The sequence below is a fragment of the Strigops habroptila genome, chromosome 2 (genome assembly GCF_004027225.2).
Source record: "Strigops habroptila isolate Jane chromosome 2, bStrHab1.2.pri, whole genome shotgun sequence".
Classification (NCBI taxonomy): Eukaryota; Metazoa; Chordata; class Aves; order Psittaciformes; family Psittacidae; genus Strigops; species Strigops habroptila.
In genome coordinates this window covers 88,420,905-88,436,201 of record NC_044278.2, presented here as the reverse complement: position 1 = coordinate 88,436,201, position 15,297 = coordinate 88,420,905, and the positions used below count along the sequence as shown (strand labels likewise).

General features: G+C 35.0%; 1 protein-coding gene across 1 annotated transcript in view; it reads right to left on the bottom strand.

The window, feature by feature from the left end:
* DIAPH3 (diaphanous related formin 3) overlaps positions 1–15,297 on the bottom strand; it is a 231,025-nt gene that overhangs the window by 174,376 nt on the left and 41,352 nt on the right. The window contains 8 exon segments of the mRNA XM_030477090.1: positions 1,703–1,817; positions 2,363–2,701; positions 4,474–4,578; positions 5,179–5,243; positions 5,376–5,494; positions 6,625–6,741; positions 6,891–7,009; positions 7,387–7,497. Coding sequence (XP_030332950.1) covers positions 1,703–1,817; positions 2,363–2,701; positions 4,474–4,578; positions 5,179–5,243; positions 5,376–5,494; positions 6,625–6,741; positions 6,891–7,009; positions 7,387–7,497 — 1,090 coding nt within the window.

The window sequence follows — 15,297 nt, the reverse complement described above, 5'->3', positions numbered from 1 at the left end:
AAACCATGTGGCCCAAGGCTCTGTCCAACCTGGCTTTGAACACCGCCAGGGATGGAGCACTCACAACTTCCTTGGGCAACCCATTCCAGTGCCTCACCACCCTCACTGTAAAGAACTTCTTCCTTATATCTAATCTAAACTTCCCCTGTTTAAGTTTGAACCCCTTGTCCTACACAGTCCCTAAGGAAGAGTCTCTCCCCAGCATCCTTATAGGCCCCCTTCAGATACTGGAAGGCTGCTATGAGGTCTCCACGCAGCCTTCTCTTCTCCAGGCTGAACAGCCCCAGCTTTCTCAGCCTGTCTTCATACAGGAGGTGCTCCAGCCCTCTTATCATTCTCGTGGCCCTCCTCTGGACTCGCTCCAACAGCTCCATGTCCTTTTTATGTTGAGGACACCAGAACTGTACGCAGTACTCCAAGTGAGGTCTCACAAGAGCAGAGGAGAGGGGCAGGATCACCTCCTTTGACCTGCTGGTCATGCTTCTTTTGATGCAACCCAGGATATGGGTACATTCAGTTCAACTTTGAAGGAATGTTAATCTTGTTAACTTTAACGTTCTTGCTGTCTGTGGGAGATTCACAATTCTCTTCTGAGTCATTAACATGTTTGGCCTGAACACCATCTTGTCTCCCAAATTTTACTGTTTAATTACACATAGGAAACACTTCAACCTTCCAACCTATTAACCTATTAACAACCTTCCAACATGTTAAATTCAAGGAACCTTCTTGGTAATTCTCCTAACATTAATAAGGCACCACAATTATCTTTTAGACTTCTTCTAACAGATTTAAGCAAAAATGTCTGTGGTGTGTGAGGTTTTCTTGCCTTTTTATCTTTGTATAACATTCTTAATATTAAGTATCAATAGTAATAAAGTGTAGTACTCAGCTCAGTAGAAATACTGTTAGAGCATAAAAAGGCTGCTTTGACAAAAGCAGATTAAAGTTCTTGGTTACGGCAAAAAAGAAAAACAAAAAAAAACCCAAAACAAAACAGATAATACACACCAAAGCATACCAAAAAGAATGGAGAAAGTTGAGAATTCCATGCACTTGACTAAATAAAAATATAAAATTGACATTTGTAATACAAACTGACAACATAATAATTCCTCTTCAATTTGAAAAGGCATTAATCATTACACCTCTTTGGCTGACCCAAAATACAAAGTGTCCGATACCAATCAAAGGCAGGGGAGAAGTGTCAAGACAAACAGTGGAAATACAAGCATTTTATGTATGGGGCAGAATAACCTAAACTGCTAGCAAGATGACTTACTTTCAGAAAGAGAGAAAAGGTTTAAAGCCAGGAATACTTTCACATATTTTGCTCCAGCACAAAGCTTTAAAAGCTGAAGAAACTAAACAAAGATCTATGTTGTTACAGGTTTATCAGAAAATAAAAGATTTCAAAGACTCTCCTCCTTCACAGACACAGAACACATCAATTAACACATGTATTCTGAGGATAAACAAGGTTTTTCTTCTAGGTCACATAATTTCTGTCACCCTTTAAGTGAAATAGTTCAGTATTACTGCTTTAAGCAGTCTAGGATTTTTCGAATTATTTTCTTCACATATTCCACTTAAAATCCACAAAATTAATGTTATATTCTGATTTTTTTCATATGCATATTTAAGCCCCAAGAATTTTAAAGATACCTCTAAAAGCTGAAAATCAAAGCAATCAACTACTTACCCCTTTTTTGACAACAAAACGTAAGTTCCAATTTGCAAAGCATATCAGCATTCTCATACTTATCCTCTTCTGCTTTAACCCAAAAACAGGATTCTGTCATTTCCTGAGGCCTGATCTACGATTGAGAGATGAAATAAAATTTTATTAATTATTTGGATACTATGCAAAGACTGCTCTGTAGAGTCTAAAGCAAATTAAATACCCAAGAGCTCCGTAAAACAGATTAAATTTACATAAATACATTCACACTAAGGACAAATGAGACCTGCAATGCCTCTTTCCACAGTCCAGGCTGGATAGATGCAAGACACTTGTTTGGAAAATGTAAAGCTATCAGTACAGTGCCAGTGACTTGTCCAATGTAAACACTTTGCTAAAACAGAAGGCATAGTAGGATCCAGGAAGCATGCTGGTATCAAAACTGTATTATTCTAGACCAGAACTGACTTTTCGAAGAGTCTCAGAACGTCACATATACTTGGCCCAGATGATTCAGGAGTCAATGTAACACAATTTTCAGAAAATAATGAAAACTAAAGGCAGTAAATATTCATATCTTATCTAATTTTAACTAACATAACAATTGATCTATATAAACTTTACTCCTGACAATCTATTTACTCTAAGATCTATGTCAGATTTTATATCAATCAGTACTACCTTGGACCAGTTGAGTCTTTTCATGGTAACCTCAGGTCTGAATTCTTTTTTAGGCTTCATTCCAAAAGGCAAAGTACATGAAGGTGGAGACCACTGAGCTCCCAGCAGGCCTGGGAAAGGCGGTGGTGGAGGACCACCACCACCAGCCAGAGGAACTCCCAAGCCATTCAAACGGGGTGGAGGAGGAGGGGGAGGCGGTGGTGGTGGAATTGCTCCATTAGAAGGCGGCGGTGGAGGAGGCGGTGGAGGTGGCAGTTGATGTGGTCCTGCAGCTTCCAGTGGAACAACAGATGCATCTCCACGTGTTGATGGTAGAAAACCAGGTGGCAAGGAGCCATACTGGTAAGGAAAAGATTCTTATTCAGCTTCACATCTTTATCAACAAAATGCCATAACAATCATAGTTTATAGATTAAATCCAGCAAGCCAGTTGAAAGTTGGTACCATTTATTCTTCCACAGAACTACCAAATATGAATTATAAGGAGGCAAATTTGCTTCTGATTTCATAATTTGAATTTTCAACAGATATTTTCCAATATTGGAAACGATGTTGTTTACAATATTTTCTACAGAATTGAAAGCACAAAGTAATCATGAAAAAAATTTAAGAAAATATGGCTGTCTTACACTTTGACTTCTTACTCTATATATTAAGGACACCTATACTATATCAAGATAGGCTTTTAGTACTTTAGTAAGTCTGAAAAAATACATTCCCACTATTGTAAGAATTTCTATCATAGGCCTTCAAACATTAATAAAAAGGTACCTGACAAAGACAACAAAAGAATAAACGAGAAATATTTATCTACTGGTGATAGTATTAATCAACTTTTCAACTAATGAATATGAGCTGAAACAGTCTTTTATTAAATGGAGGGAAATACAATAAGCAAGTGATTTAATATTTTTAAAAGGAAATAGCTAAATATCAATAAATACAAATAAATACATGCACAGCAGTATTACTGGTTTAAATTTCTGAACATAAACTGACAAACAGACACTGAAAAATTAGACTCTAATAATGAAAGAAATACATGAACAAATGTCAAATACAATGAAAGAGTAAAAGACTGAGACCAGGAGAAAAATATTCATAGAATCTAGAAGTAACCATGCTAAGTAGCAACTGATGCCATATGGAAACCAAAGATTCCTCTTAAAGACGGATTTAAGCGTACTAACTTGCAGTAATCAATTACTTGATATTTACAAATCATTTCAAGTATCGCAATAACAGTGGGATACATGCTGGTATGACAATTATTAAACATAATCATATGTTATGATTGCTGAACTGCATGTGAAAAAGTTATATTTAATACAGTGAACAAAAAAAAGTAAAACAGGAGAGGAAACCTATTTCATTCACAAAAAGTTTTTAAGTATGTTTTCAAGATATTTTATCACCTTCCTATATACACGTCTTCCTAATGCGGTCTTTCTTTAGTCATTTTTAGACTGTGCTTCTTATTCCAGGAAATAAGACACAGGAAAAAAAAAAAGAAATCACTTGGCCATACAGTTTCCTTACAGCTTTTAGAACTGCAGCAGTTACAAGTTAACACAAGTATTACTCTCAAAAACCTGCACTATTCCTCTCCATCCCATTTTAAAATATCTATTTATGCTTGAAAATTGAGAAATTATCAGGAAGAGTTCTTATCCAGCCACAGGTTATTTCTTTCACTGCTGGATATCCACAGTATGGCTTCAACAAAGCAAACTGTGTAATGAATAATTTCCTGTGGAGGGATAAAGATCATAGTGATGAATGCTAATCTAAAAGTGTAAGACTTACTACCCTATGTGGTTAATTACTTTGGAAATATATGACACCAAAAGCAAAACCCAAATGAAACATAAGAAACTAGTTTAATTAGCAGAGCTTAGGCACAAAAAAGATCATCTGGGAACTCAAACAGCTAATTACTGCCACACCACAATACTTAGTATAAAACAGAAATAACGGAAACTAACAGTCAATAACAATAACAAAGATTCTTTGAAAAAACCCTCAACTGCTCTAGCATAATCTGCAAAAGATGCAAAATGAAGCACCTTCCAAAATCAACACTTCATACACTCATTTAAATTGTCTTATACCTGTGACTTAAAAGCTTGCAATTCTGCTTCAAGTTCACTGATTCGTTCTTCTTTTTTTTGCAGTAGGGCCTGAGTCTCCTGATGAACTACAAAATCTTTTTCAAACTAAGGAAAAAAAAAAAAAAAAAGTTGTTACTACAAGTCAGTCCTGTATAGTTTCTTTAGATTCCAGCATTTCCTTTTGTGTTTATTAAAACTCACTTGTTAACAATACTAAGGACACATACAACATTATCTGCTATTCTAACTTCCATGTATCCAGTAAGTGGATGTACCACCTCTATTACCACTGCAAGTCTTTATTATATGAAATGGCATAAAATAGTATTGCATTTAAACTACAGGCAAAGTAGCTTAAAAAAATTGACATATAGTAACACAGTCCATAGATACAAATGAGTCAATTCTTATTCTTCCACAGTTTATCTTGTTGAAGAAACTGATAACAGTTCAAATCAAGTATTCAGTTGATTTTTGAGAGATCTGTACCTGAAACCTTAAAATAAATAGTAAAAATACTAAATCTTTTCTTAAGCACTTTTCTCTGCTTCCCAGTCCATAAGAACCATCCAAATTCCCAAGTGAACATGGAACTAAGAGTAACTTGAAGTTAAAAACTATGCCATGTTCAGTTACAACATTCATGAAGCTATTAAGTAATCCCCAGTGTCCATCTTACAACCACAAAACTTGAAACTTACTTACTTTTCTGGAAAGTTCAGAAGCCCTCTCTTCGCATTCTTCTAATCTTGCTTTATCTACACAAATATCTTGAAAAATAAACAAACATACTTGCACATATATGGGCAACAAGATTCTTTATCACATGTATAACTTTAACTTGGTTTTTAGAACATATAAAGAACTACGATACTGTAATAATTTCTAAGTATAGTACTTACCTATTAAGTGGCTGAAATTTATATCTAATCTTTTACGATATGTGAAATCTGGGTCTGTTCCACTTCGATGTAACACTATCTGGGATACACACTCTTCAATTAATTTGAAATACTGTGGACTAAAAACAAAGATAAGTTCTTTGACAGTATATTTACTTATAAATGTGTACTTAAAATCTTGTCTATGGATGCAGTAAGGACAAAAGACCTGGACTGACTTACTTCCATAGAAGGGTAGGTGCAAACCCTAATCATAAGCTCTGCATCTCTCCCCTTATGGAAATACAGAAGGGAAGGACTCCCTCCTGTTTCCTCTCAGTAAAGAGAAGGCTCTTCCTTCAGATTGACCCCTTCTGGTTTTGTGAATTTTTAACTATGGATTCATTGCAGCCCTGTTTCAGTAAGAGGAATGAAACTACCTGGTTCTAAAACACTGGGCTGTGTGACAGCTGTGTCACTCACCCAGAACACGAAAGGGCTGAATTCACAGCTTGCAGGAGGAAGAGGTCTAGCATAGGTGCACCCATGTTACACAATCTTAACCTTTAAGGGTACATCTATGCTAGATATTGCCTGAAATGCAAGGTTATATAGAATGCTATGCAGAAAACAGGTGGCTTTCCTTCTCTGTACGCTTCACATCTGGTTTCTCCAGTTTCCTCAAAAACTATATGAGCATATTTTAGAAAGTATCTGGCAGCTTGAAATATCTAAGAGTTTCCTAACTATTTCCTTGTAATTTTTCTGACAAATTTTCCAAGAGACAGTAACATGTTCACACTGACCTACAATGTATATTGAGAATACTCAATTCCCAACCAAAAGTTACTCTAATTTAAGCATATGTCAAGATTTCTGTATAAAGTGCACTTTTGTGCATACTTGGTTTTGACCTTTGACTCAAAGCCACCAGAAAATTACAATGCTACTACCATGATTTATAGCCAATTAAGAGACCTGACCTGATCTCTTATACTTGCAGTCAGCAAGGCTCAGATCTCAACAAAAATAGTTTTCTATATCTATGTATGAAATTGTATCCTAAGCAGAAGAGACAAGAACATATAGATGGCATTCTTATTGAGAGCTGATACTTCGGAACATAAGTTCATACAGGAATAGTTAGGAACTACAATCTACACAGAAAAAGACTAAGCTGTATTTATCATTACATTTAAAGAAGAAATCTATTAATGGACTGAATGACAACAAAATCCATAATTAACATTTAACATAGAATTAAACATACCGTATAAAATAATCATTCCTTATCAGCAAAAGATGTTGGAGAATAGAAAGAAAATATCCTTCAGCGCTAGTGTCCTTAACTGTGTTCCACACCATGTTGTAAACATCATTTACTTCAGTAAAAGTGTTAAGGAGAGTAACAGCAAGGAAAAAATATTTCAGTCAAATATTGACTGATAACTTTTTGTAAACAAAAATTATACCAGAAGAATGTCCTTTATACACTTAATTTTGTTCATGTTTCTTTTGCTGATATCAAAAGGATATTCTAGTTCAGATCTAATATCTTCTAAACGGTGAGAGAATTCAATCATGTCTTCTTCCTTATGCTCATTGAACACTTTCAGCTGAATATCTAATGCTTCATTCTTTATACATTTCAATTGCTGCAAAGAAGAAATAGTAGGAAGGCTTGCAAAATTCCTATTTCCATATATATATACATATATAAAGTAAATACTCAAAAGGTAAACATGGCTTCAGCCTGGCTTAACAACTGTCTGCACAACAGTCTGTCACATGTTCTAAATCAGAATGCTAAAATGCTGAGGAATCAACAAAGTTCAGAGAGCATACTTCACCTTTTCATTCTTATTTTAACAATGGTTCTCATATCTAACTGTTCATATAGTTAATATGAGCCCAGAGTTAATAAAATGCCTTTGAGAATAATTTATTAGAACTTGTTTTCCCATTCCCCCCTCCAGCTCAAATAGACCAATAATCTAAATAGTAATGCAAAGAGAGCCTAGAGGACTCTTACTGGCAATATCTCTTTCAATCCACTGCGCATAAATTCATTTCTGATGTGAAGTCTAAAATCCAAGTCATCAGGAGATGTAACAAGAGCATTGATGAGCTGCATGCAAGCTACCTATAAGAGGAAATATTCAACTATTTTTTAGATTTCAATATGCATCACAGTCAAAAAGCTATAACAAACTAATTGCATCATGTCTAATTAACAATCTACCGTAATCTTATAATTAAGATAGTTAAATTTCTTATCAGCTAGATAAGCTATAAATACCAAACACTAGTTAAAAAATATTCATAAAAATGAGTTTCTCACTCCATTGAATCTTGTCATTTTATACAAATAGCAAGTTCCTTTTAGTAAATGAATGTTAGCACATAGCAAATACCTTGATAAGTATAATTTTCAACATACAAAAACAACAATGTGAATACACATATTAAGATCTCAAGTGATGTTTCCTTGCTACTGGTTTTTTTTTCTCACTGTAAGACAGTCTTTATATTTTACGCTAGCAAAGTGTATAAAAAATTAACAAAGTGTAAAAAATTAACAAAATAATTAAGAAAATAAACAACTTATAAGGCTAGAAACTGCAAGACAATGAAATTCTGTTCCTGTCCTTTCTCCACATTCTTTACAGTGAGGTCAATTAGATCATCACCTAATAAGTAACAATAAAAAAAATCCCTACACATCAACAAGGAATAGATAGATACAGTGTATTTTCTTTCAGAAAGGAATTGGCACTACATTACCAACAGTCAGTTTTAAAAGAAGTTAGTTAAATAAGAATATAAGTAATAGAACCAGAACCTTGACCATTCTGTCTTAAATATGTTACCTTGGGAAAGATCTTTCAGATTTGGGGGCTTCTTTAAAGTTATAAATAAGAAACAATCCTGTTATTCTTCTCTGAACAACCCACTTGGAAAGCTGCTAAATTTATAACAGTTTGGGGCTTGAACTGTCACAGTGGCTTCTTTGTCTTTGTAATGCCTGTCAGAATAATTCTTTATGACACTTCTCCCTGGAATCTGTTATTTCCCTAATTTTATGCAATTTGATTCCACATGTATGTCTATAGCATTTTAAAAACCTAAAAGAAAATATGACTTAATTAACTTGCCACTTATTTTCTTCAAATAAATTCAAGCAAAACCTCTGTATTACTCCTGCAGCCTGTTTCTGTATATGTACTGTTTCTAAGAGCTACTCTAATATTTGTTTATTACTGCTGAAGCATCATCCCACACTAGGTAACAAAAAGTGGTGCTAACCCCCAAAAAAAAAACAACCTACAAATACCGAAAGATAAATAAAAAGAAAATCCTTAGACTTACCTACATCCAAACTGCACACAGCAATAACAAAAATGCTAAACGCACCAAAAGACGCCTAGTCCACTTTTGAAAAGTGGACTGAATAAAACCAGTAATTGTCTTAACAGCACCCAATAAGCAGAAATTAGGACTCTCCCGTTGCACAACCAAGTATTTTTGGAAACTAAAAAAGCTCTTCATATCCAATATTTGACTGTCATGTCCTCTACACTCTTGTTCAGAATACGTGGCCTTGTAGCCCTGTTATTTTTGCTAGTAACAGGCTAACATGCTTCCAGACTTGCCAGGCTTTATTGAGACTTGGCTTGCCTGCCTGGAGCTTTGTTTTGGCTCATTTAGATGCAACAGGATTTGTCTAATAACAGAATGACTAGCACCCCACTAGCTTTAGATTTTGCTTAGCCTCGTACAAGTTTGTGGCACAAAGTTTACTGTAACATAACAAAGCTCCCTGTAACTAGCAGATAGCAAAATGACCCTAAGTACGATGCAACATAGAAAAGTAGAGACATGGGATGCAGTGGCATGTGTTAGTACTACTGACAGTAATTTGATTAGACCATTAAGACTTTTAGACTAACAACAAATTCTTGGCTTTGACTAGAAGGTGTATTCTTTAGGCCCATAACCTGCACAAGTTGCAGTGTCACAACGTGGTGGTGAATTTGGACACAACAAATGGTAGAAAATGCAGTCAACCGAAACAGTTCAAATTTAGTGCAACAATGCCTTACAGAATATATTCTCTTATTACCCAAATACAGGCTGCATTATTTATTCTTAAACCTTTTCATATTTGTTTTGGTATGGGTCCATTTTACCAAACCATCCACTTTATCAGTATTTGTATTTTTCTTCAGCAGCTATGATAAAAATTTTTACTTCATCTCCTTTTGAGCTTACTTAGTTGAAACCTGTCATACACTGTCACCAATACTCTCCGGAGTACTTTCATTCAATTGCATTTTCTTGATTCAATTAGCTCTGCCATTCAAAACCAGTAATTCAGCACATTGACAGATGCCATAAACACCTGTAGTCCTGTCAACATCAGTGAGGCATTCAACAATTGTAGACTCCATCGGACAACACTATCATACAGTCAGTAATAAGGTGCAGTACTGCAAGGTTACATTTACATTTCAAATAAAGTCAAATTCCATGTTGTTTGATTACAACAGAACTTGAACTTTTGTCATTGTTATCAGCAGTTTAAAACAGTATATTTTCATGCAAAGCGTTATGTGAATGGACTGCTAAGCAAGGAATCAGCATCTATCACACTTGATTTAAATTATCAATGAGGCAATCAGAGACTGAACAAAGTACACTACTGTGAAAATCCTGATCAAGAGCAAACTAGTTTTATCTCTGAGATAGCAATGCAATTTAGATGAAAGGATGTCTACAAATGTAATTGCTGCTAAAAAAAAAGAAAGCCAACAAAAAAACAAGGCATTTTATTTTAATTTTCCAAATTAACAAGGTACATGTGCAGGTGTGCTACTGAAACAGAACAGAGTCAAAATACAACAATGAAAAGCAAGAAACATCAGTAAGAAGTACTGCTATTCCAGCAGTTTAGTCAAATTTGATCAAGTGGGAATTCAATTTCAGTTCATAACCAGAATATACTTTTGCTTTCCTGAAATAAATAAGACAAAGACCTACTGGATTATGTTAACAAACTATTTCTATAATACAAAGTAATAGTGAAAGTTCCAAAACAAAAGTCTACAAAAAGCAGGATGAGAAAAGTTTATCCATGAGAAAGCAAAGACAGTCTAAGTAAGGCATTGATTTTATATCTACCTTTGAACAACTTGCTTCATGAAAACTTATGAAACCATAATTCAGTATCCAGCAGTTACCATATAATATTTAAACCACACATGATTGTAATAATTTAAAATTAGTTCATTCACTTAGAAGTAGAGTGCAGCAAGATAGATCTGTTCAGTGAACCTAAAACCTATATGGAAAAAATGTGTTCAATTCTATTAAGAGGAAGAAACAAGCTTGTGAACAGTTCAGTAACACTGCAGTCTGAAAAGTTAGATTTTGAGGAATACGCAAAAACCAAAAGGAAAATAAAAAAAAACCCTTTTAAACTTAACAGCATTTGAGTGGCTTTTAAAAAAATTACTTTAACTAATAACCCAGGGAAGATTGAAGAAAAGAAACTTTTTGCTATCCTAAACTCTGCAGTTGGAAAAACAGTATATTAATACTACTCTATGTTTGACAGCAAATCAATGTTAAAAAAGTAGCAAGCTTAGTTCAATTAGTGTCTATGTAACACAGAGGAATAAACCTGGAGTTCTCCAGAGTTTGTTCCAAGACAACACAGTTCAAACCTGAGATACCTGCATTTAGATGCCTATATGTAGACAGATATCTATATGTAGTTATATGCATAGCTAAACTCCCATTCTTGTTAATCAGTACTCTACTAGATTCTTCTTTAAAGCTCTTCTTTAAGATTCTAGATTCTAAAAGATTTTCTTTACAACATATGGAGTGACCAGGACACTCTAGGATCCACTGTCTTTACTGACTAGGGACTCAATTCATCAGCTTAAACATGAACACATATTGTACAGAGTACCATTATGGCTGCTGCAGTGTGTCCCATCTGGCTTACAAATGCCAATCATTTGTTCCCAATCTACAAAGTGTGATATTTTACCTCCATCTGTGTCTACTTGTTTAGGAAGAAAGTCTCAACCACAAAAAGGCCTCAGAAAAAGAAGAAGTCTGTTATGATTTTTTTTTTTTTTAACTAGAGGTACATGACTTTTGTTTAAAAATACCAGATTAGGATCTTATTATCTGAAAGTAGTGCTAAATCTGCTTAACAGCATGCTTAAAAATTCTGAACATTGGTATTTAGAATTATTAAATTACCAGAAAGTACTACTGACTTCAGATCTAACACTAGTCAAACAAGTTTGTTTCCTACTTCCAGAGTGCAGCTGCTAATCAAAGAAATGCAGTAGAAACAACAGTTATAGTAATTTCTTCCACAAAAAAAGACCATCCAACCTCTAATGATGCTAATAAAGGGTCCCACCAAAGAGAAAACAGAGTCCAAAGAGTTGAAAAAATTTCTTAAGAAAGGAAGCTGCAGACAAGTAATTCTTTTCAAATTATTGCCTCTATGTGCATTCATACTACACACAATTCCAAGGAGTATCCACTCACAATTGCTTAACTTTAATGCTCCTAACTGAGGAAAAAATTGAAGAACAATCATCCCAAATGCAGCATCATTCCTTGACCATTTTCAAAGTACATAATACTTAAAGAAAATGCCTGTGACGCCTCAGTTGACAGCTCTATAAATGTCAACTCTTGGGACACAGAACAATCAGTCATTGCTTGCACTCCAGATGAGTGGGCCCTAACTGCATTCTTTTACACCCAGTTACCTTGGGTAAGATTCTGTAAATAGACTGACAAGCCTTTTGAATCTTCAGCCACAGACATAAGGTAGGAAGGCTGTGTCCACATCAAAAAAGATGTCTCATCTTCAATAAAAGAAGAGGTACTATTGACGAGGCAGTATGAAGTTTAGTAATGATAGGTAAATGAGCTTCCTAGGAATGCAGAAGTCATTGTGCGCAAACATTCTGGGCAAATGGTCTATATCTAAAAGCAATTCATTAAAAGTTGTAGATGATGTAGGTGGAGGTACTTGTTAGTCTGCACTTGAGAAGATGCATGATGAAATTATTTTCAGCTTTAATGGCAAAAGGCATATGATAATACACAGCACTATGGTGTACTTCTAAAATATTGTTGCCTTGCTGAGGAGTGCAATTTTTACTCTTTCCTGAGGGGCACCTCTAACCCAGACAGCAATTACATGTTGAGAATATCCTTCTGTTTACAACAGGCATGCAGTGAAGGCATGTAGAGGCACTTTCCTTTCTTCAGGGAAAAGCCAAAAGCAAAGCCTTCTCTTCACATGGTAGTCCAGTTAGATACTTCTTTTCCTTCTTCATCCCTAAAGAACTGCAACTAAGTATAATCCACCTTGTTAGTTTTCAGAGAGCTTTCAGGTCTGCAAATATATTCCATACAGAATGCTTTTAACATCCTGCTGTTACATGGTAGGGAAATCTACAATACTTGACTTTGTTTATCTAAGAGATGGGCATATATTGATGGACACATATTGATGGACACACACATATTGGGTAGTGAAGGATTTTGCATTGATGATGATAGAGTTCACCTGGAAAGTAAAAATTTTGAATACTTTCCTCCATGAGAAACTAGACCAATGAGATCAGGTATATTCTGCTACGTGAGAAGTTACAGCTTCAAATTCCAATTCTAACCAGTAATGTCTATCCAGTCATAGGATGCATTTTCTGAGGATTCCACAGTCTGTACTTTAAACTTGCATTTTTCTCAGTTGATGACCAGACAGGATATACTTGGTCCTTTTCTGGTGGAAAAGGTCAGGTACATATCAGTAGCTCTGAGCAGGTTTTTTCTTGCATAGACAAGACAATCAATGTGGCAAGCATCTTCTCATGTCATGTCTTGCTCATTTGAATAAGAACTGCAGTGAGATTTGCTGCTTCACTTTTCTCACTCTTACTCCAAATATGCTTTTGTAGAAAGGACTCTAAAGATGATGCACATTTAAGTTAAATTCTGCTTGCCAGTATTAAACTAGCTGTAGATTTGGCTTTGATACAGACACTGTATCAGTGTTCATCAATTATTTACTGTTACTAATGACAGAAAATTCTTAGTAATGACTGAGATGTACCATCCAGATGCATGTACATTTACATGGATCTTAAACACTTATTATCAGTCTCTATATGTAGGTAAGGTGAGCTTTGCTCTGATTCATCCTTTTACATACTCAGTTATGGAAAGGACCTCATTAGCATAGAGCAACCGAGACTCATCAAGTGATTCAGCTAATCAAAATATCATAGACTATACCATCTCACATTATTAGATGAAAAAGAAAGATGAAATTTTATTCCCCGACAACGAAACTTAGTGAGAGAGTAATGCTATTGATGAATAGACAAGACCTTTTACTTTGTCACAAAAACACTTCTAGGACAGACATGAAACACCTGCAGGTTTCCACAGGGATCATCAATGCTCATTTTTCAGGAACTTAATTGAAAAGGAGGAATTGCACCTTTGCTTCAACATTGTACCTGTTCTCAGTTCTAACTGGAAAAATTAAAAAGAGCTGGCATCTGCAACAAGAACTCTACAGAAGAGCAGCACTCTTCCATTAGTTAAACCGCCTGCTTAGGGGACAGTGATGAAAGATGATAATTAGAGAGTAGAAGCATGCATTTGATTCTCCAAGAAGAGTAAGAACTGTACAACACAACACAAAATATGTTGTTGTTGTCTTAGATATATCGAAATGGGTTGTGTCAGAAGAGCTGTGACACGTGACATGAGCAACCAACATATTAGACTTTTTCAGTTGTTATCATAAGTATAGAAGGTACCAGATTACCCTGTACACGTTTTCTCAAACACAGGCTTAAGGTTAAAAGTAAATGTAGTTTAACAAATCCAGAAACTCAGTATTATATTCAAGAATATAGCTGTAGCTATATTCTTGAACTAAGGTCACCAATCTTGTCTTTAACCAAAAATATCAAGTATGCTTTCCATAGCTTTGGATTTTATGAAAGATAAAAGGGAGAATATAGTTAGATTTCAACAAATGCAAAAGGTAGATACATAGAGCTTTCACTAAAAATACAAAAATCATGATACTGAGGCCTTTTATACATTCAGCCTTCAAGTAGCAGAAGCATTAGTCAATTCAAAACTGAAAAGGTCAGTTGTTAGTGTCAAACTAAACAGCCACAAAGCAAGCCTACATATATCAAGCTGATAATCAAAGCAAGTATGCCAAATAACTGACAACTGTAAACTTTTGTTTCATTAAAACACTGTCAAATTAACCACCAGGTCAATAGCATTGTTATAAAAGTTTACAACTGATTCACATGAGGAACCTTGATTTTTCTGGTCTTCAAAAAGAAATCTAGCAACCATTTGTGAAGTCTGAAAAAGATAAAGAGCCTTTTAGTGGAAAGGACATGTTCAAATGGAAGTTTTAACTCAAAAAGAGAAGAGAACTTTCAGTAGAAGTTTCCATGTCTACACAAGATACACCAAATGAAACAGCAAGATGTTACCCATTTTCAGGAACTTTAGGGTTACACTCTCAGTAAAGCCAAATTAATATATTTAGCTTAAGTATTGCAATTGCAACATTTAGAGTAAATTCTCAATTTTAACAACGCTTGTCTTCTATAGAGGAGGATAACAAAATACCAAGTGAAGGTATAGCACAAACCGAAGAAGGTGTAACTACTAGAAAAGTACTTGTTTAATATCTGAGTAGCAGTCCCAGAAAAATAAAAGCTGTTACTGCACAGTTAACAACTCAGCTGGTTTTCTGCACTGATTGGATTATCTAATCAGGAGTTTTCACTAATGGACTTGAGCATTGCTGTGAATAGTGCGTATGAAAGGGTTCATGTTTATAAGAAAGACCTAAGTGGTT